A 21,100-nucleotide genomic window follows, 5' to 3' on the forward strand; every position below is an offset into this window, starting at 1 on the left:
AAAAACTGAGTGAAGATTCAGCCAGACCCACTGGGTAGGGTTGCCAACTCTCCTGGGTAATCCTGGGGACTCCGGGAATTAAAGGTTGCTCCCATGGAAATGGCTGGGGTCAATCCAGGAGGAAAACCGCAGGGGCATTATGTGTGTGCTTTATCTTAAATAATTTTTTTTGAGCATTTTCACCCTTGGTCATGACAATTTTGGAGATGGGGAAACAACTGTTTGACCAACAGTCAAGAATTGTCCAATCAGATAATGAAGAACCTTTTTGCTTTCCAGTTGGTGGGCGAAAGTGTCACAGTGATGAACTGTTGAGTAACCAATGGGAGGAACGTGGGAGCAGGGCAGTTTACGGCGGCAGGTCACATGATGAAACCTCCAGGGATACATCCACGCAGAGTTGGCAACCCCCCTTTTAGATGCAGGAGACAGGAAAACAATACCATAGCCCCCATGCTATCCCCTGCACATGTTTCTGACACAGCCTCACAAACTTGTGTCCAGTGCTAATGCTCATCCTCAGGAGCCGGCATCAACCTGCCCAGGGTTGGTGGTGGGAGTTCCAGCCAGATGGGCAGAGACAAAAATAGTGTTGGGGCCTAAGTAATGTCACCTGACCACCGACTCGCACGGATGCATGTGGCTCTGGCCTGTTTCTGGTGGTTTCTGGCCAGCAGGACTCCAAGTCTGCTTGAAAATTGGAACAGACGCCAAGGCAGTGGTAAATCGATGGGCTGAACAGCTGCTCCATTTCAGTGCTGCCAGTGCCGGTAGTGAGCTGAAAATCGCCCTACGATTTTTCCCTGACATTCCCCCCTCCTTATCCTCGGGGAAGTGTTGACCCACTTTACTCAAAGTAACAGAAAGAAAATGTCACGCAGACAGAGTCAGTGATCGGCCTCTAACATTAGCCACATACAGATCTGTATCCTGTGTGGTAGAATGCCTGGGATCACCTACCTTCAGATCAATCTCCCTCACCCACTTAATGACCCTCTGGTTGGTCCAGACCAGCGGATCCACATTGTGATTTTCACACCAGGCTCTTCTTTCATGTAAAATCTGTAAACAAGAGGCACTAGATAAATACAAAATATTTCTTTATTTCCCAGAGTCTGAAACTAGTCAAAATTTGCAAAAACTGAGTGAAGATTGGGTCAGACCCACTGGGTAGGGTTGCCAACGCTCCAGGGTAATCCTGGGGCTTCCAGGAGTTAAAGGTTAATCTCATGGAAACGACTGAGATCAATCCAGGAGAAAAATTGCAGGGGCATTATGTGTGTGCTTTTTACAATAATTTTCTTTAAACATTTTGTAAGGAATATATCTTTTTATTTTCTGTTGGACTCTTGATTAGAACTACAGTGGCTACAGCTTGAAAGACACGTCCAGTGGAATAGGATGAGAGATATATACAATGTTGTAGTCCTGGAACAGAGTGTGCCATGAAAGACTGGATGGTGCCGAAAAGGAGTCCTAGGCCAAGGGAGGTGCCTGACAACAGCATTTTAATTGGCTCCTGACCAAGGTTTTGTGTGGTAGCAGTGCAGCAGAAATCTAGCCTGCAAAGAGAAAACATCTAAAATCTCTTTTCCTCATTTCCCTGTAACCTGCTCTCTCTCTAAGGAAGCCACTGTAAAAAGGAAAAGGGGAAAAGAGGAAAACCACTGTTAAGAGACATTGAAAAGCAAGTTCTCAGCCAGTGAACTAAATACTGAAAGTGCTGGAAGACCACCTCGTGTCATCAACAAGAACTGAAAGGAATTTGGAAGATATCGATCAAAATCAACCCATCGGATCCTGTACTCTGGCTTGGTGCTATTAAACTGTTTTATCCCACCCTTAAAATCCATGTTTTTGTGTGTCTTATGTGTTGTGTGTATAGGGATTTAAGAAGGGGGTGGAAGTTAAGTTACAGTGTTAGTAATTAGCAGTTCCTATTTCTTTCCTTTGCCACTGGTTAAAGACAATTTGTTAAATAAACAGTTAGTTACTTATTAAGTTTACAGACCTGGTGCTCGTATTCTGTTAACCTAAATTAAATAGTTAGGTAGAATTGGGGCAATCTGGTAGTTTTATCAAACTTTTCGTATTTGTTGCAGCTCGGGGAACAGTGGGGCTTGATATTACAGTGCACTATCCCCAGTGAGTCGTGACAATTTTCACTTTTTAGTCATGACAATATTGGAGATGGGGAAACAACTGTTTGACCAACAGTCAGGAACCATCTAATCAGATAACGAAGGACCTATTTGCTTCCCAGTTCTGTGGGAAGCTGTCATTACGATGGACTGTCAGACAACCAATGGGAGGAGCGTGGGCGTGGGGCACCTTCAGGCACCAAGTAACTATTACAGACCCATTACCACACCCATCAGCACTTTGGCAATCTAACTGAGGTGTTTAAAATGATCAAAGAAGTAGGTCCATAAAGAGAAACTATTTCTTCTGGTGGGTCAATCCAGAACAGAGGGTCATAACCTTAAAAAAGGTATTAAAGTGACATGGAACCAGGCGGATAAATGGAGCTATGAAGCAAATCATGATCTAATTGAATGGTGGGACAGGGTCGAGCAGCTGAATGGCCTATTCCAGTTCCTATGTTCCAATCATTGCTAGAGAGCAAGAAACACGGGCTCAACAGCCTCAGGGGCCGTTAACATTTCGGGTAGAGACTATGATGATGAGTTGAGAATCAGAATGTTAACTTGACTTTTCATTTACAATTTTCCAGCATGTCCTGTCCTGGTCTCATATCGCTGCAGATTGGGCGCAGGAGGTGGTGCCGCGATGGTATTGTCACTGGACTAGTATTTCAGACACCCAGGGTAATGCTCTGGGGACCTGGGTTTGAATCCCACCATGGCAGATGGTGGAATTTGAATTCAATAAAAAAAATAAATTGGAATTAAAAATCTAATGATGACCATGAAGACATTGTCATAAAATGCCCTGTAGGGAAATAAATCTTACCTTTTCTGGCCTATATGTCACTCCAGACCCAGAGCAATATGGTTGACTCTTAAATAGCCTAGCAAGACACTCCCTTCTCAAGGACAATTAGGGATAGGCAATAAATGCCGGCTTAGCCAGTGACACCCTCACCCCTTTAACAAATAAAAATGGAATTTGGCCCTGGCTAAAATGTGGGCAGTTCAACTGCTAACTTGGAAAAATAAAAGCCAGTGAGGAACTGTATGCTGCACTCAAACATTTTTACCTCTTCTAGTCTTCAGTTTAAATATCAAACAAGAGCACAGAAACTGCAGGAAGTCATCCAATGTACAATGACAAGAGCAGAACACTGAGAAATGAGCTGCCTTGTGAGACAACTGAACTATCTCTCCTCATCATAAGGCTTGGAAAATTATTCTAATCTTCAGATCATGGGGTGCAAGTTTCTATAGCTCAGGCTATTTTACTGCAAGGTACAATTCCATACTCTTTTCCAAGGTTCATCTAAATGTTCCCTTGTTGAAAGCAAGCACACTCTGCTTTATACCGCTTTCATTAAATGTTGTTCCCAGATATTAATTCATTTGCTCTCCTCTGCCTTCACCACTTCTCAGAATGGTGTCTTTGTCTCTGTCTCCTGCCCACACCCTCATTTCCCCTCCCAGCAGTAGAACCACTCTCCCCAGGCTCATCTGTCTTTCAAGCATCATGAGAGGAATCTGCTCCCTTGGAGACAAACAGGAACATGTCAGAAAGACACAAAAGCTTCAGCACATTCTGATAAGGAAGGGAGTGCAGCTCCCAATGTGTGTGAAAATTCTCCAGGGAGGTCAGAAAAATTTTTAAAATGGGATTATACCATTTTAACGTTTCAGGTGTGATGAATAAACTCCACCTGAAGAGTTAACCTGTTTGTCTTCCTCCAGACTTTATCTAACCTATCCATTTGCTGCGCTTCCATTTCAGATTTCCAACAGTTGATTTTCTTTTTATGCCTTATCTCTCATCTCTTTCCTACTATTGCTTGAATCCTTGTCTCTCTCTCTCTATCTTGTACATTCTCTCTATCCAGAAGTTGTCAAAGAAAGAACTTGTAGTTATCTAGCATCTTTCAGGACCTCTGTTCTTCCCAAGCTGCTTTCAGCTAATTAAATATTTTTGATGCGTATTTGCTGTTGTAATGTCAAAAACATGGCAGCCAATTTGCACACAACAAACTCTGACAAACAGAAATGTGATAACGAGCAAATCACCTGATGTTGGTTGAGGGCTAAATATTTTCAAGGACCCCAGGGACCACTCCCCTGCTCTTCTTCGAAATAGTGCCATGGGATTTCTTTACATCCACATGAGAGGGCAGACTAAGTTTCAGTTTGGCATCTCATCCAAAAGACAGCCCCTTCAACAGTGCAGCACTCTCTCAGCACTAAGCTTGGAATCCCAGCCTTGATTATGTGCTAAAGCCTCTGGAGCAGGTCTTGAACCCCCAACCTTCTGATTCAGAGACAATTGTACTACCCACTGAGCCACAGCTGACACAGTCAAAGCTGTTTGTCTGAGTCCTGCCATATTCTCTATGTTCATGGTCTGTTTGTCTCTTTGTGCATCTCTTTGACTCTCTGGGAGCTGTTATCATACATCCCGTCGTTGCAAGAACAAATACCACCCCTCTAGTGAACTGAGGTGTCCTCAGCTTTCCGGCATCTCAAACTAATAAAACCCAGATCAAGAAAAGAAAAATTAAGTTAAATTCTATCATTAAAACTCAATTTAATCTATAAATCCCCAGGCCGCCACAACCTATAATCAGAGTGACTCACCTGCTCAACCTCACAGTGCAGCAATAGCGCTCCATTGCACCACTTGTCCTGCAGTGTACATTGTATGCCAAACAATAACATAATTATAGTGTTTGGAGTTTGTACAGAAGATGCACGCCAATGATCAGGGATTTACCTAAGCTGACCTTGACTGGCATTGTGTGATGCGACTGAGCAGCTGAAAGGTTCATAACAGCCATGACGTTTATAAGTATAAATCAGTGCTCCTTGTGGATTCAATCTAAACACTTGAGTATGGCACAGGAGTCAGAGAGCCTGATGCTGGCTTCCTACATGGGTGGGAGATAGGGTCTGAGCTACACTCCCTGCCAAGGCAGCAGTTGTGACACCGCAACTGACATCACTACCCTGGGTCAAGTTGGGCGAGTTACTGGAGCCCCTGTAACTGACCCCAGTAAGGATTCAATGCCTTCCGGGGAGAGGTTTGGTAGAGAAGAGAGTGAATGATACAGTACAGAAGGAGGCCATTCAGTTTAATGTATCTATGCTGGTTCTTTTAAAGAGCATTCCAACAGCTCTGCAGATTTTTCCTCTTCAAGTATTCATCTAATTCCCTTTTAAAAGTTACTAATGAATCTGCTGCCACCGCACTTTCAGGCAGCGGGTTCCAGATCACAACAATCCGCTGCATTAAAAAATCTCATTGTGCCTCTGGGTCTTTCATCTTAAAGGAAGCAGCAGATGTTCTCATTCTCTCTCACACACACACACACTTCACCTCTCTGTCGAAGTCCCACTGTCGAAACAGCTCAATGGCAAGCAGGAGGCTGATTTGGTGAAATTTCTTCGACACATTCAAGTACTTCTCCAGATCCCGCTTCGTCAGTGAGTTCAGCACTCGACCGTCAACAAGGTGATTGTGGAAAGCCTGGGAATACTGCAGGAGGCCCACGTCATTCAGCCATGCCTTAGCAACCCAATGGTGGTCCAGCTCTGAGGCCTTGGACAACCTGCGGAGATAATAACCGGCTCAGACAGAAATGCTGTCAGCTTTGCTGCAATCCCCGCCAGATATAGAGTTAGTTTGACATTTACTTAGTCATGTGAAAAGGTTAGGATGTCTTCAGGGCAAAGAAGTCCAGTGAGGCGTAATCAGCCTTCCGATTGGTTGCCTCCAATAGAGAACACAGGTCAAAAGTCATCAGAGGCCATGTCCCCCACAATGCACTACACATGCAGTGCGGGCAATGAAATGCCTTAATGCTCGGTTTTGCACAGAGTTTAAGAGAGTCTTCACCCATCCTGAGGAGGGAAGGAGGCTGGTAGAGCTCAGTGCCAATTTTGTCAAGACAATGAGTCATAAGTGTCTTACTTTTCATAGTTTATCTTTCTGTCCTTTAATAGCTTGTCTTAGTTTAAGGTAAGATTCAGGATTTACTTTACCTGTGTCTACAATTATTTTAACCAGTCTCTTTAACAGTCTTCATGCTAGGTTGTGGAGAATGAGGTATTTAAAAGCTATTTTTTGTATGTTGACCTCCCCTCACACTCGGAACCTTGTTGCCCTCCTCTTAAATCCCTAAACTTTCCCATTTATTCATGTGGAATTTGTGTGAGTGTTTTCACTCCAGTTTGGTGATGAGGATGTGGGGTCAGAGTGAGAGTGTGGGGTGAGGTTGTGGATGTTGGGATGAGGGTGTTCCGATGAGGGGGAGAGGGAAGGTGAGGAGGGTGAGGGGGAGGTGTTGGAGAGGTTATTGAGGTGAGGGGAGGGTTACGATGTTTGGGGAGGGTATTCAGGGAGGGTGTGGGGTAAGGGTGAGGGTGAGATTTTGTGGTGAAGTGCACTGTTAATGGAGGATGGGAGGAATTCGTGTTTCAAACCTTCCTAATGATGAGTCTAAATCCTCGGGGAGCTACTGGGGTAAAGAGCCACATACTGTGGGAGTGGGGGATGTTAGTGAGGGGAATAGGGAATGTCTGGAGTGACATTCCGGATGCTCCCATGGGACTAGTTTGAGGAAGGCAGGAAGGCTGGGGCTGACAGCAGATCATTCATCCACGTTCTCAACTGGGCTGTGCATGAAGAACAACATGGAACGTTAAAGGGAGTAAAATAGTTTAAATGGCAGATTTTTACCCCAAAATTAAACAGACATCTTCAGTTCGCACTGTGACAGTGATAGGTAGAGACATCCCAAACCATACACTGGAGCACAAATGATTCGTGTAGTGTAGAGTCAGGACTGATGGAGGATGTCTGGTTAAGGCAGCTGATCAACCTCGGTTAGTATAGATGGGGTGAAGGGTGATTATTTGTGGGATTCGGGAGTATTCATATGGAATTTTCCTCAGGGGGCTAAATAGTGAAGTAGAGTCCACTAGTCAGGGGCTAGGAAAGGAGTGGTCTTGATGGACTTACTGGCCTTTACACAGCCCGCGCTAGTTAAGAAGCCATATTTGCCATATGGCAAATCTGCCATACTTGTTCATTGCCCAGTGTGACAACCACAATTATCAGCAAGAAATTGGCCCAAAACTGGCCCCACTGTGATGTGTATTGTACAGTGAGGCTAGTCAATGACTATATAGTATTCATGCAGTTAAGGATGTCAATGACTATATAGTATTCATGCAGTTTACTGATGAGTTTCTTGCTTCCTGGACAGCTTCCTACCCTCCATTAGGGGGAGATGAAGCATAGTGATATTGTCACTAGACTAGTAATCCAGGGGCCCAAGCTAATGCTCTGGGGACATGGGTTCAAATCCAACCATGGGAGCTGGTGGAATTCGAATTCAATTAAGAAATCTGGAATTGAAAGCTAGTCTCAGTAATAGTGATTGTGAAACTCTCATTGATTGTCGTGAAAAGCCATCTGGCTCACTAATGCCGCCCCCCCCACCCTGTTAGGGAAAGAAATCCGCCATCCTTACCTGGTCTGGCCTACATGTGACTCCAGATCCCACAGCAATGTGGTTGACTCTTAACTGGCTGCTGCAATGGCCTAGCAAGCCTCACAGTTGATGTGCAAAAAATACTGTCCTTGCTGCTGATGCCCAAATCCCGTGAAAGAATAAAGGAAAAATAATTGGCTCACAAGGGAAAATCTGATTCTGAGTGGGAGGAATCCCGGCTCCCCCCTGTGACATGTCTATCCCTCCAAGTCTACCTCCTCTGGTTCTCTGAATGAGCCAACATGGCCGGTCAACCAATACAGCACCTGAATTACTGCATACGGGCTGGGTAAGATGTTGTTTACAAAGTCTACCAGGGGGCAACTAACTTGATTCCAATGTCTATTGCCACCCAGGTGAACAGCTATCTGGTCCCTAAAGGTGTTACTCACTCCCTCACCTCCCTCCGCAAGGAGAGCAGAATATCAAATGTAATGTGTTTCCAGGATATGGGGTAGAAGGATCAAAAGTTTTAAATAGTTTGAAAGGAGTAAGAGTAAAACACTATCCCCGCCAAAAAGTGGAGAATTGGCTTAGAAGGCTATGGTGATAGTCTCGCATTGCTGGCACTTGAGACATACTGTGGGATATTTTATTTTGGCCTGAATTTTGCAATCAATGGTGATATGCCAGTGCTCACTGCTGACCTTGAAGAAATCTATCCAGAAAAGATCTAGTGATCTCCGTAATGTGGATTTCCTCTTTCCTGACATCAGTTTGAATCTGGTGCCAAGCCAAGGGGATCTCCAGGGGTCCAGCAGCAGTGATGTCATTAAGAAGGGCAAGCAGCCAATCATATTGAAGTATTCACATAGATAGCAAACCAGGAAGTGAAAAAATACTGACTATCTTTCACTTTTTACAGAGGGTGAAATAAATGATCCGCACACACACACGGGATTAAGGCAGAAGCTGAGATATCATAAACAAACTTTAAAAAATATTATCTTAAAAATGTGAAATTTATAATTATGGAGAAATTGCACAAACATAAATTTAGCTTCTCAGGGCCAGAGGGATTTTTGCAGCAGTATTTATGAACTTAGTATGCTGTTAAAAACTGAATTACACCTTTTTCAACAAGGTGTAGATTTTTCAAGGATTTTTGCAGTGAGACTAATAGTGTAAAAGGGCAAGTTTTCATCAGTTCAGTGATTTCTACTTGACTGCAGTCTTGGAGGGACATCAGAAGTGCACCCTACGTGGAAACACAGAAACACTGACAGTGACTTTTGGATTTCCACATTCAGCTGCGCGTGTGTGGACTCCAGAGGTTGCTGACAGCTTCAGGGGTGTAATAATGGTGAACACTGACAGTTTCACCATCATTACCACCGCAAAATCCGAGCCTTTAATTCCAGATGAAGGAACTAAAATTTTGCAGCTACACATCCAAACAGTTTCCACTGTCCTTACCAGGGCCCTGCGGCATCTGTTGTCAGGTGGCTACCAGCTATTTGGCTGTGGTTTACACTGTATGACCTCAAGGCCTCTGCTCACCCTTTCCCATTCTCAGCTTCCCGGTAGTCCTCAATTGCCAGCCGCAGTTTACGCCGGTGCATCGAGCTATTTACTCCCAGGCCCAACTCCAAATCATCATCATTCAGGCTTAACAAGACCTGTGACAGAAAGGAGGAACGATTAGAACTGATAAGTGCACTATGGTCTGCACTGGAACACACACTGATGTCAACATGGGCTGGAGGCTGCACTGGAGTCTGCACGAGAATGTAGACAGGAGACTGCACTGGATCAGGCACTGGCATCTGCACTGGAGCCTGGTCACATCAGCAAGGGAGATCAGGACTCGGGTCTAGGCCATCAGTGGGAGCCAAAGCTACAGGCCCAGGTAGTTAGGAGTTAGGGCTTCGAATCCAGGAAATCAGTGAGAGCCAGAGGTTTGGATCAAGGAGAATAACTCACTTTAAAATGGAGAAGGAGTTTTATCTAATTTATCTTACTCTAAATAGGCCAGTTGGAAACTAAAACTCACCACATCAGACTAAGTGGTGTAAATTCTCAATTATCCATCAATTTATATTATTCAATGGGCTCAGTGTGGGTCCATCTATCATGGCAGATAATGAAGGTCTTACAGTATTGAACTATAGGGGGGTTCCTTTATTAAAAGCTTCATAAAATGTGAAACTGTGATTAAACACTAGTAATGGATTCTGTATGTGAGGTACTAGGCTGTTAAGGATCATATACCAATTGAAAGATGGTCCTGGCCAATCCTGAGTTCCTCTACACAGTCCAGGTGGACATCGGCTATAAATTAATTTGAAGTCTCTTTAATCGACAAAGTGTTTGAGTCATTTCCCTTGAGCTACAGAGTGCAGTCACCGGCAGCTGAAGTGCTGCTCACTCTCCACCAGGTGTCTCCCTTGTTATGGATCCTGTTTCCTGCAGCCAGTAACTGTGACAGGGTCATGCACCAATTGGAGACTCAATACACAACACGATGACTTGAACTATTTAGAAACTGCCGGAACCATTAAAGACAGAATTGATTTTATTATCAGTATCATGTCCCCCAGTTGACCCTCTCCAGAGACTGGTCCCATTCCCCGGTTTCCTCTCTCCCTCCCACTCCTAAAGACACATATTCTGCCTGGGCTATGGTGCCATGAGATTTCCAGTAACTCACCCATGTGGACGTAGACTCATAGAGTCGTAATGGCACAGAAGGAGACCAGTTGGCCCATCGAATCCATGTTGACTCTCTGTAGAGCAAACCAGACAGTCCCATTCCCCCACTCTAGCCCCACAGCCCTGCATATTTATTTCCCTCAGGTGCCCATCCCATTTCCTTTTGAGATCATTGATCATCTTTGCTTCCACTACCCTTGTACTCACTATGTAAAAAAGTTCTTCCTCACATCTCTTGCCCAAAACCTTCAATCTGTTTACCCTTAGTCTTTGTACCATCAAATAATGGAAACAGTTTCTCTTTGACGCTGGGGGCATTTGCTGTTCTTTTTGAAATAATGCCCTGGGTCCATTGCCTGGCCCAGTCTGAGCAGGCAAACAGGGTTTTAGTTCTGATGAAGAGTCATACGGACTCGAAACGTTAACTCTGTCTTCCTCTCCATAGATGCTGTCAGACCTGCTGAGTTTTTGTTTTTGTTTCAGATTTCCAGCATCCGCAGTATTTTGCTTTTATCTTAGGGTCTTAGTTTAATTGCTCATTCAAAGGTCAGAGCATTAATCCGCAGTTTGGAACTGGGCTAACACATTCTGCTATCTTACCTTTATGCCACTATTAGCACCTTTAGTCTTTAACACTACCATTAACACTCCCTTTGTCCTGTGTCCATGACATCTTTGTCAATCTCTCCTGAGCTCCCACCTATTCCCTGACTTTCTATTTTGCTCCACCCCCCTCTTAAACAGTGTAAAATCCATCACTTTCTACTTCTCTTTAGCTCTGAAGAAGAGTCATACAGACTCGAAACGTTAACTCTGTTTCTCTGCCAGACCGGCTGAGTCTTTCCAGCATTTTCTGTTTTTATGAAACATTCTCTAGTTTGGGGCTTGAACACACAATCCTCTGTCTGGGAGGTGAGACACATGGGCAGATAGGAGAGGGTCACTTACTTACACTGACCAACCCGCAACACAGCCTATGACCAGAGGCAGGAATAAATATCTGACCTTCAACCCCCAGCTCCACCTTTCCTCCAGGCTTTGCAGACTTTGACCCCAGTAATTCAAAGTGAATCACACAACTAGCAGCCTTGGATTGGTGAAAATCCGAAGAGGATGAAATCTATTAGCGCTATTTCACACAAAGCTTCTTAATTGTACTTATACTTCATATTCTGACTGTTTATCTGCAGTGGGTGTAACTGCTGAGAGTGCATGGTGTTGTCTGAAGGACACAGGCAGCAGAGAGAGAATCTGTTGTGCTCATGAAATCTGCAGTAATTAGGTGGCATCAAGCTTAGGTATGATTCGCCAGTAGGTTGTAGGAGGGGGAGAAAATAGAGAGTTTACGTGGGAACAGGGGGTGAGCGGGGAGGTGGAGGGGGGGGGTGTGGTGTTAAGTTGTTAGAGCAGGAACCAGTGCATAATGGTTCTTGAATGCAACAGATTGAAGATGTGGGAGCAACAAGAGGGCGTGGGAGAGGATATTTGGAGTTAATAATGCGGTTAATAGCCTAGTCTACTTCAAAACCTCGGTTGGTTGTTAGTAGCACTGAGCACGGTCCCAATCCAGCTGTTCTTCATCTGAGAAGTCCATGAAGAGTGGATAGAGAGAGCATGTTTCCTCATGTGGGGAAGACCATAACTAGAGGCCATCAGTATAAGGTAGTCACCAAGAAATCCCATAGAGAATTCAGGAGAAACTTCTTTACCCAAGGAGTGGTGAGAATGTGGAACGCGCTCCCACAGAGAGTGGTTGAAGCAAATAGTATAGATGCATTTAAGGGGAAGCTAGACAAGCAGATGAGAGAGAGGGGATAGGGGGATACAATGGTAGATTTAAATGAGAAAAGATGGGAGGAAGCTCAAGTGGAGCATTAACACCGGTATGGACTGGTTGGGCCGAATGGCCCGTTTCTTTGCGGTATATCCTATGCACTTGACAAATTTGGAGGTTTTTCAGCTCACTGATCTCTGTGTAATGCTGTGTTATAGTCCACGTCTTCCCTAAGGTTGAGGTTGCCCCGACTCCTCACTCACTGGGAGCTGTTTCTGCAGTGGTTTAACGGGCAACATGTGCCAACATTTACCGCAGCTTCAATGCCGATCCTACTGACAGACACTTACACTGAAATTTCCTACCGATCTCCCTCAGCGTACGCTGGAAGGTAAAAGCCAGCTTCATCCAGCCGGAATCAGTGTGGACAATCAGAGGCGGAGGGAATGCTGAGCTTATGACACATTCCTGGGGCATAGAGGGCAGAATTTTGAGGTCGTTGGGTGGGCACGGCGGCCGGGAAACGGTCCACCACCCGCGATCAGCCCCCGACCGTGGTTCCACGCTGGTCGGCCAATTAAGGCCCACCCAGCATGAAACGCGGCTCTCTATTGGTCAGCAAGCGGCAGGCGGGGGTGGGGGCCTGTCGGCCACTGGGTCCAGTGGCGACTGGGCGGCCGGTTTAAAACTGGCACGGTCAGGCCCTGGAAGGCTGCCGGCGATAAGGAGAACTCTGGTGTTGTGAGCAGGCGATGCGGCTGCAGACGCCAGGCAGGGGGGCAGGTCGGGTGGGCACTCAGCCCCCCCCCCGGTTTTCGGATGAGTGCCTCGCGGTCCTCCTGGAGGAGGTGGCTGCCAGGAGGAACACCCTTGTCTCCAGGGATAGAAGGAGGAGGGGAACAAAAAGAGCTTGGGAGGAGGTGGCAGTGCTGGTCAGCAGCCATGATGTGGTGCGGCGCACCTGGGTCCAGTGCCGCAAGAGGTTTAATGACCTGCTGTGCTCAAAAGGGGTGAGCACCGTGTTGGCATGGGTCAGTGTGGTGAAGTGTTAAGGTCTGGCCGTCCGCCTGTGGGGCTCAGGGGTGTCAGAGCCTGAGTGCCAACTGTCAATGACGTTGGAGCTGCCAAGGGGGTGAGCCCTGCCTGCTTGGCTTGAATGTCTTGCGGCTCAAGGGTCACGACTCAGATGAGCCCTGCGAGGTGTTCCTCAGGTGGGGTTGGCCAGGTTGCAATGGCGCTGCAGGTAGAGAGTGGACTAATCAATGCTCCTCTGTCCTTTCAGGAGAAGACTCCCCATAACAACATTGAAAGGTCGCGGACTGGCAGCTAACCTCCTAATCCTTTCCAGATACAAGCAGGACATCTTGGACCCGGAGAGGCGCCATGCACCTCGGTCAACCGGCTGCGGAGAGGCTGGGGTGTCAGAAGAAAGTAAGGGTGCAGTGCACAGAGGCGAGAGTGTCTAATGGTGCAAACATTATTGTGTAGTCTCATCATTGATGGGACCTCAAACCTGGAGCCCCCATTGATCATTGAAAGATGATGGCACCATGATGCAGATCTCCATAGTCTCACCAGAGTGCCTGGCATGCACAGTGACAGTGTGGTGATTTAAACTAATGACATGTCGTTGTCCTCACTTATATTTGCCACCAGACACCCAATCGCAGGACCCCGAAGACCCACCCCTGATGCCAGAGGACCGCCAGGCTCCAGGCGTACCTGCGTCAGACCCGCTCTCCGAACCAGGCACCAGCGCAGATACCAGCACCTTGGTGGGCATTAGATCTTCCGCTAGAGTGTCGGTGCACAGCAGTGAGGGCATTTCACACTCACTTGAGGAGCAGTTGGAGGCAGAGAGTGCTCAGGGCACTGGCAGTCAGAGGACTGCTGGAGACCAGGACAATGCTGAGTTGAAGGCAGATGATGAGCCTCTGGAGTTGTCCATTAAGTGGCAGATGCTGGATGTCCAGCGAGATGTGCGGGAGGATCTGGCGGTGATCCATGAGGGTATGCGTGCCATGGTCTCCGTTTTGGAGGAGTCCTTGGGGAGCATCGGCACTGCGTTGACCCTCATAGCCGAGCGCACTGCTCCATCCATTGAGAGGGTGGCGACTCTCATGGAGAGGCAGCTCTAAGGACAGAATCAGGGGTTCCTGGGGTTGCACTTGGGCCTGAAAGCCCTCACACAGGCACTGACCTCAGGTGGTCAGCGTCAGTGTGGGAGATGGATAAGGTATCCAGTATCCTAGCTAGGTGCCCGTCCATTAATGTGAGCAGGGAGGTCCAGAGCAACCTCACACTGGTACACTGGCTGCCTGTCATCTCTGCGGGCTCCACTCAGGGCACTCTGGATGATGGTAGCAGCTCCTCTGCTTCTCTGCCAGTGACCGTGGCATCTGATGAGGCTGCAGCGACTGGGGAGAAGCCAACCATGGCACAGGTCGCTCCCTCCCACGCGGGGCCAGCACAGGCTCCATCAAGGTCACCTAGGCCAGCAAGACAGCAGAGTCAGCAGGCTGTCTCCAATGCTGGTGCCAGCGAGGGGGTGGGCGGGCACCAAGACGTAGCACTCGTAAACCTAAGTTTAAGGCACCATGAGCACAAGATGGACAGGTCACAGGTGATCTTCTGTTGTGCAATGTTTTGTTTATGTTAACTGGTCTGGGGTTGAAGACCAGAGAAGGTTCTGTTAATTTGTTTTGAGTGTCAACACGAGATAAATTTTCTTTTGTCATAATGACCTGAGTACGCTTCACCTTTTTTACTTAATGTGGTGCAGGGTACGCCAGTATGTAATGCTGGGCGTGGGCGGCTCGAAACTTTATTGTACAGGCATTGAATGGACTTTGGGGTCAAACGAAAGGGTCATTTCAGATATCTGGGATGGAGGCGGCAACCTTGCCATTTGTTTGAAGCAGATCTTTGGCAGTCTAGCTGAAGAAGCATTGGATTAAGGTGTCACTGGTGTCCCTGCCTCCCTGGAGGTTACCGAGATCTGTCTCCATGCCCTCAGCATTCTCTTCACCATGCTCCTCTTCTGACTCACTACTGGGTTCATCTTCTGTGGCCTGTGCAGCTGCTTCAAGATCCTCTTCCTCCAGTGGGATCCCCCTTGCCAGTGCCAGATTGTGGAGAGCGCAGCATGCGACCTTGAGCAGAGACACCCATTCTGGGGGTAATTGGATTGCGCCCCTAAACAGTCCAGGCATTGGAAGCGCATCTTGAGAAGACCTGTGGTCCTCTCTATCAACGCCCTTGTGGAGGCATGACTCATATTATAACGCTTCTTTGCCTCTGTTCTTGGGTGGCTGAGAGGTGTCATGAGCCACCTTTTCAATGGATAGCCCTCGTCACCCAGCAGCCATCATTCCAGCCGGGCTGGAGTACTGAGGAGCCCTCAGCACCTGGGAGTGGTCGTGGGAGCTGCCTGGGTACCTTGCACAGATTTACAGAATCAGCATCCTGTGATCACACACTATCTGCACGTTCATGGAGTGGAAGCCCTTCCTGTTGACAAAGGCACCAGGCTCACCCGCTGGCACCTTGATGGCCATGTGTGCAGTCGATTGCACCCTGGATGTGGGGGAACCCAGCAATTGCTGCAAAGCCTCTGGCTCACTCTGCCTGGCTGGCCTCGTCCGTAAAGAATAAAGGTCAGGACCCGCCTGAACAGAGCTTCTGACACCAGCTTAATGCAATTATGGACGGCTGATTGGGAGACTGTACAAAGACCCCCCCACTGACCCCTGGAAAGAGCCGACGCATAGAAGTTGACTTTGACTTTCAGAGCCACTGGCATGGGGTGTCCAACCACACAGTAGGAGCTGATCTCAGGCCCAATCATCTGACAAATGGAGGTTACGGTCTACCTCGAGAGGCGGAGCCTCCTTCAGCATTGCACCTTTGGCATATTGAGGTAGCTGCATCGCTGCCTGTAAACCCTGGTAGCAGGATAGTGGCGTCTTCTGCGGCCCCTTCCGCCTTGGACAACCTGCTGGCCCTGCGCCCCTTGTTCCTGCGCCTCTCCTCCCACAGGTCCCTCCCCTGGAAGCTGCACTGGGACACATGGCCTCCTCTCCCTTCTGCCCCTCTCTTCCTCCTCAGAGGAGGTGCCACCAGCGGAGACCTCGATCCCCATTACCAGGGTAAGGGAAGGCTGCCTGATACCTGGAAGAGTCCACACGGTCTGAATCCTCCGGAGGCCTTTGGAGACTCCAAGGAGACCTGAAATGAAGCCTAGAAATGCTACCAATGAAGCTTTGAACAGAGATGAAGCTTACTAGTACCAATAAGTCACCAGCAACAACCTATCTACCAAAGGCCTCACTACTCACGCTGGCAATGCTACTGACTCTTTCTATCCTGTCCTTGGACGAGGTTTTTGAAATTGTGGGTTGCCCGCCTGCCCGTTTTGCCCTTGCAACGAGCGTGAAACCGCACGGCCAACGAAAAATTGCCATCAAGTGGCTTCTTAATGGCCTTAAGCAGCCTGTTAATTGATGGTGGGTGTGGCTCCGGCACCCGCTCACACCCGCTGGCCAAAATATTGCGCACTATTTTACATCCGATTGGGTCGCCCACCCGGGGGGTGTAAAATTCTGCCTTAATTTTCTGCTAAGTGTCAATGCTGATTCTGATTTTGTGCCCAGTGTCAATTGGTGAGTGATTAAAGGGGCAGGAAATAGAATAAATGGGTATGCTAATCGCCATGGTAACAGGACAGCTGCAAACATCAAACAGCGCGCGGCCTGAACAGGCAACCAGCTCCTTTCATATTTCGAGCAGCAAAGTAATCCCACCTCAGTGCCACCTGGCTATGCAACTCTGACTTTCCCTGGGTCCCATGGGATGGCTGCCGGAGAGAACAGAAAACATGGGCCTTGTTCCTTCTGCACCTTCAACAGGCCCTTCATTCATCAGCGAGAGACTGAGAAATGGGACAAGGGGAGCTGGGAGTAGGTCATAGGTCACTACTTCACCAAGGCAAAAGTCAAGGGCCTTTAGTGTCACAGAAATAATGGGGAAAATCTGAACTGTGTTTGGCTTTAAGCGCAAGCCCCACTCCCCCACCTGAATGACTAACTCTGGGAGGCGATGGGCCACTTTATTAAAACCTCTGTGTGGCAAAGTTTCAAAGGCACACATGATCCTAATTTAAATACAGGTGGGGAAGGCCATTTGGCTAACGCCAGTTTGTTAATCCTGAAAGAACACTCGCTCCCCACGTCCCTGCATCCAGCTGTTAAATGAGTCCAGATGTTCTGCCTCCACTGGCCTACACTCCACATCCCAGGAGGGAAAAAACACTAAAACATGGGAAATAAGGATACTGGTCTAAACTGGTCTTGTATACCTTAAAATGGAACACCCGTAAAACCGGGGATTAAGAGTACTGGTCCGAACTGTTTTTTCTTTCTGGGATCCTGAATGCTTCATTTGGGGTTTCAGGATTAATCCTAATGGTCACTAGGAACACTAGCTATTCCTTATTCGGACATACCAGGAGAAGATTTCAATTGGTGGAGGCTCATATTCTTACCCTTCCACTTTTGACATTCTCTGTGCAGGATTTGATGTACATCGGCATCGCCATGACAACCTCCAGCCAGGCCTGCACGGTACCAGCTTTCCATTGGGACATTGGCATCGTTCTTGCAATCTCCACTTGCTGTAACCTGTCCAGCTGCTCATCCCCCTCCGATAAGCTGAGACTCAGGTGTGTAGGGCTGGACAGACTGTCCGAATCTGTAGGGAATGGAAAAGATTAACATCAGTAACGTCACAAATCCACATTTTGTATTCAGAACCAAGTTCATGATAGTTTTTGCAGCAAAACGCAGCTGTTTTTTCTTTCAGTTCACCCTCAGGGTTCAAAGTGACCGTGACGAATTAAGCAGAAGTTTATTGTGCGTACTGTTATAGAAACACGTGCATAGGAGTAGGCCATTCAGCCCCTCGAGCCGGTTCCATCATTCACTTGGATCATGGCTGATCAATACCTCAGCTCTCTTTACTCACCTTGATCCAGGTCGCTCGATAACCGTACCTAATAAAAATCTGTTGATCTCATCGGTGAAAATTTCATTTGATCCACAGCCTTTTGGGGAGAGAGTTCTGGATTCCCACTGCTGTCTGTGTGACAAAGTGCTTCCTGATTTCCCTCATCAATATCCTAGCTCCAATGTTAAGGTTGTGTCACCTCGATCTTGTTTCCACCAGCCAGAGGAAATAACATGTCTGTATTGACCTTGTAATTTTAAACAGCTCAGCTGGATCACCCCATCCTTCTCTAAACCCACAGGAATGAGTTATGCTTATGTATTCTGTGTGGGGGGTGGGGTGGGAGTGGGCAAGTATTATTTGGGAATGGTGAGGGTCTGTGGGGAGTGGGGAGAAGGGGTGTGGGCATGTCAAGGTGTGGCGGTGGGGGAGGGGGTGTGGGAGCAGATATTTTTGGGGCTGGGGGTAGGGCTTGAGGGAGGAATGCAAGGGGTGGGGGGTGCGGTGTGTGGGGGGATATGGGGGGTGGGAAGGGGTTGAGGGGAGGGGCTGTGGGTTTGGGTGAAGGGGTGTAGAGGTGGGGAATAGAGTGTGGGAAGGAGGTGGGAGGACGAGCTATGGAGGGTGTTGGAGGGAAGGGGTGCGGGGTTGTTTGGGGGTGCAGAAGAGGGTCTGGTGGTGGGGGAAGGAGATCTGAGGCCGGGAGGGGGAGAGGTGGGGGAAGAGTGTGAGGCTGGAGTCAAGGAACATAGAGGTGGGGGAAGCACTGTGAGGAGGGGGGTCAGGGAGGGGCTGTGGGGGTGCAGATATGGGGGTGGGGGGAGGAGATGTGAGGCCGAGGGGTGATGGAGAGTGTGTAAGGATGAGTGGCTAGGGGAGGGACTCTGGGGTTGGGGGGAAGGGTGTGGCGGTGGGAGTGTGGAAGGGAGTGTGGTGGTGGGGAAGATGGTGTGGGTGTTAGGGAATGGGGTATGAGGGCAGGGGAATTGTGGGGGAGTTGTGGTGGTTGGGGTGTGGAGACAGTGGGTTGGGGGAGGGGGCTGTGGGGATCAGGATGTGCGGTTTGTCAGGGAGAAGGGGTGTGGAGGCAGGGGAGTGCCAAAGTTCCTGATCCTGACTGCTGATACAATGATTCCTGTTCATAATGCGAATGGATGGACATTGAATGAAGCCATTTTGAGGCTGAGGTTGAGGCCGTGCTGACCTGATAATGGAAGCTCACAAAGGAAAAGTGGCTGAGAGGAGAAGTATAGGAGCTGATCAGGAGTGGTAGAGCAGCAGTAAAGGAAGACTTGCATTTGGAACCAGACCCAGTACAGGGGAGTAGAGTAATACAGGAGAGTTATAAGGCATGTTTAGGTGCAGTACCAGAGAGGTACAGGAGAAATATGGGAATGATATGAGAGTGTTACAGATGTTGTATAGGAGAAGAATGAGGGACATATAGAAGAGATTCAGGAGTAATATAGGAATGGTGCAGATGTGGTATGGGAGCGGCATAAGGGGACATAGGCGCATTATCAGAGAGGTACAAGGGAGCAGCTTTTTGCCAATTTGGACATCAACAATGACTAAAGAAAGATAAAGGGAGAAAGCTGAAGAAGCAAAATAAAATAGTATTTAAAGTGAGAAGTATCAGGTATTAAGAGTAATATTGAGAGGAGTGGGGTATTAACTAATATCGAGGTGAGAGGGTTGTTAACAGTAATACTGAGGAGTGTGGCGTATTAAAAGCAATACTGAGGGGAGTGGGGCATTAATGCTAACAGTGAAGGTAGTAAGGTATTAACAGTAATATGGAGGGAAGTGGGGTATTAACAGTAATCTTGAGGGGAATGGGGTATTAACAGTAATCTTGAGGGGAATGGGGTATTAACACTAATATTGAGGCTAGTAAGGTATTAACAGTAATATTGAGGGAAGTGGGGGTATTAACATATATTGAGGATAGTAAGGTATTAGCAGTAATACTGAAGGGTGTGGGGTATTAACAGTAATACTGAGGGGAGTGGGGTATTCAGTAATATTGAGGGGAGTTGGGTGTAAACAGTAACACTGAGGGGAGTGGGGTATTAACAGTAATGCTGAGGGGAGTGGGGTATTAACACTAATATTGAGGGGAGTGGGGTATTAACATTAATACTGAAGAGCATGGGGTATTCACACTAATATTGAGGGGAGTGGGGTATTAACAGTAATATTGAGAGGAGTGGGATATTAACAGTAATACTGAGGGGAGTGGAGTGTTAACAGTAATACTGAGGGGAGTGGGGTGTTAATACTAATATTGAGGGTATTAGGCTGTTAACAGTAATATTGAGGGCTGTGGTTTATTAACAGTAATATTAAGGGGAGTAGGGTATCTACAAGATGCACTGCAGGAACTCACCAAGGCTCCTTAGGCAGCATCTTCCAAACACATGACTGCAACTATTTGGAAGGACAAGAGCAGCAGATAGATGGGAACACCACTACCTGGAAGTTCCCCTCCAAGCCACTCACCATCCTGATTTGGAAAGACTTCACCGTTCCTTCATTGTCGTTGGGTCAAAATTCTGGAACTCCCTCACTAACGGCACCATGGGTACACCTAAATCACATGGGCTGCTGCGGTTCAAGAAGGCAGCTTAGCACCACCTTCTCAAGGGCAATTAGGGATGGGCAACAAATGCTGGCCTAGCCAGCGACACCCACATGGTGTAAATGAAAAATAAAAAAGAATACTTAGGAGTGTGGGGTGTTAACAGCAATACTGAGGTGTATTAACGGTATATTAACCGTAATAGAGAGGGAAGTGGAGTATCAACAGTGATATTGAGGGAAATGGGGTTTTTAAACAGTAATACTCTTAGGAATGGGGTATTAACAGTGATATTGAGGGGAGTGGGGTATTAAAATAGATAGTGAAGGAAGTGGGGTATTAACAGTAATACTGAGGGGGGTGGGGCATTAACAATGATATTGAAGGGAGTGGGGTA

The 21,100-nt window shown here is 47.4% G+C and overlaps 1 protein-coding gene across 10 annotated transcripts in view; it reads right to left on the reverse strand.

The window, feature by feature from the left end:
- LOC144690556 (kazrin-like) overlaps positions 1–21,100 on the reverse strand; it is a 536,288-nt gene that overhangs the window by 45,514 nt on the left and 469,674 nt on the right. For all 10 annotated transcript variants that reach the window (XM_078558154.1, XM_078558155.1, XM_078558157.1 and 7 more), the window contains 4 exons: positions 17,662–17,867; positions 9,194–9,312; positions 5,515–5,746; positions 961–1,062 (listed from right to left, as the gene is read on the reverse strand). In XM_078558154.1, the coding sequence (XP_078414280.1) occupies positions 961–1,062; positions 5,515–5,746; positions 9,194–9,312; positions 17,662–17,867 (659 nt within the window). The remainder of the gene's footprint in view (positions 1–960; positions 1,063–5,514; positions 5,747–9,193; positions 9,313–17,661; positions 17,868–21,100) is intronic.

Source organism: Cetorhinus maximus, chromosome 15, assembly GCF_964194155.1.
Source record: "Cetorhinus maximus chromosome 15, sCetMax3.hap1.1, whole genome shotgun sequence".
Taxonomy (NCBI): domain Eukaryota; kingdom Metazoa; phylum Chordata; class Chondrichthyes; order Lamniformes; family Cetorhinidae; genus Cetorhinus; species Cetorhinus maximus.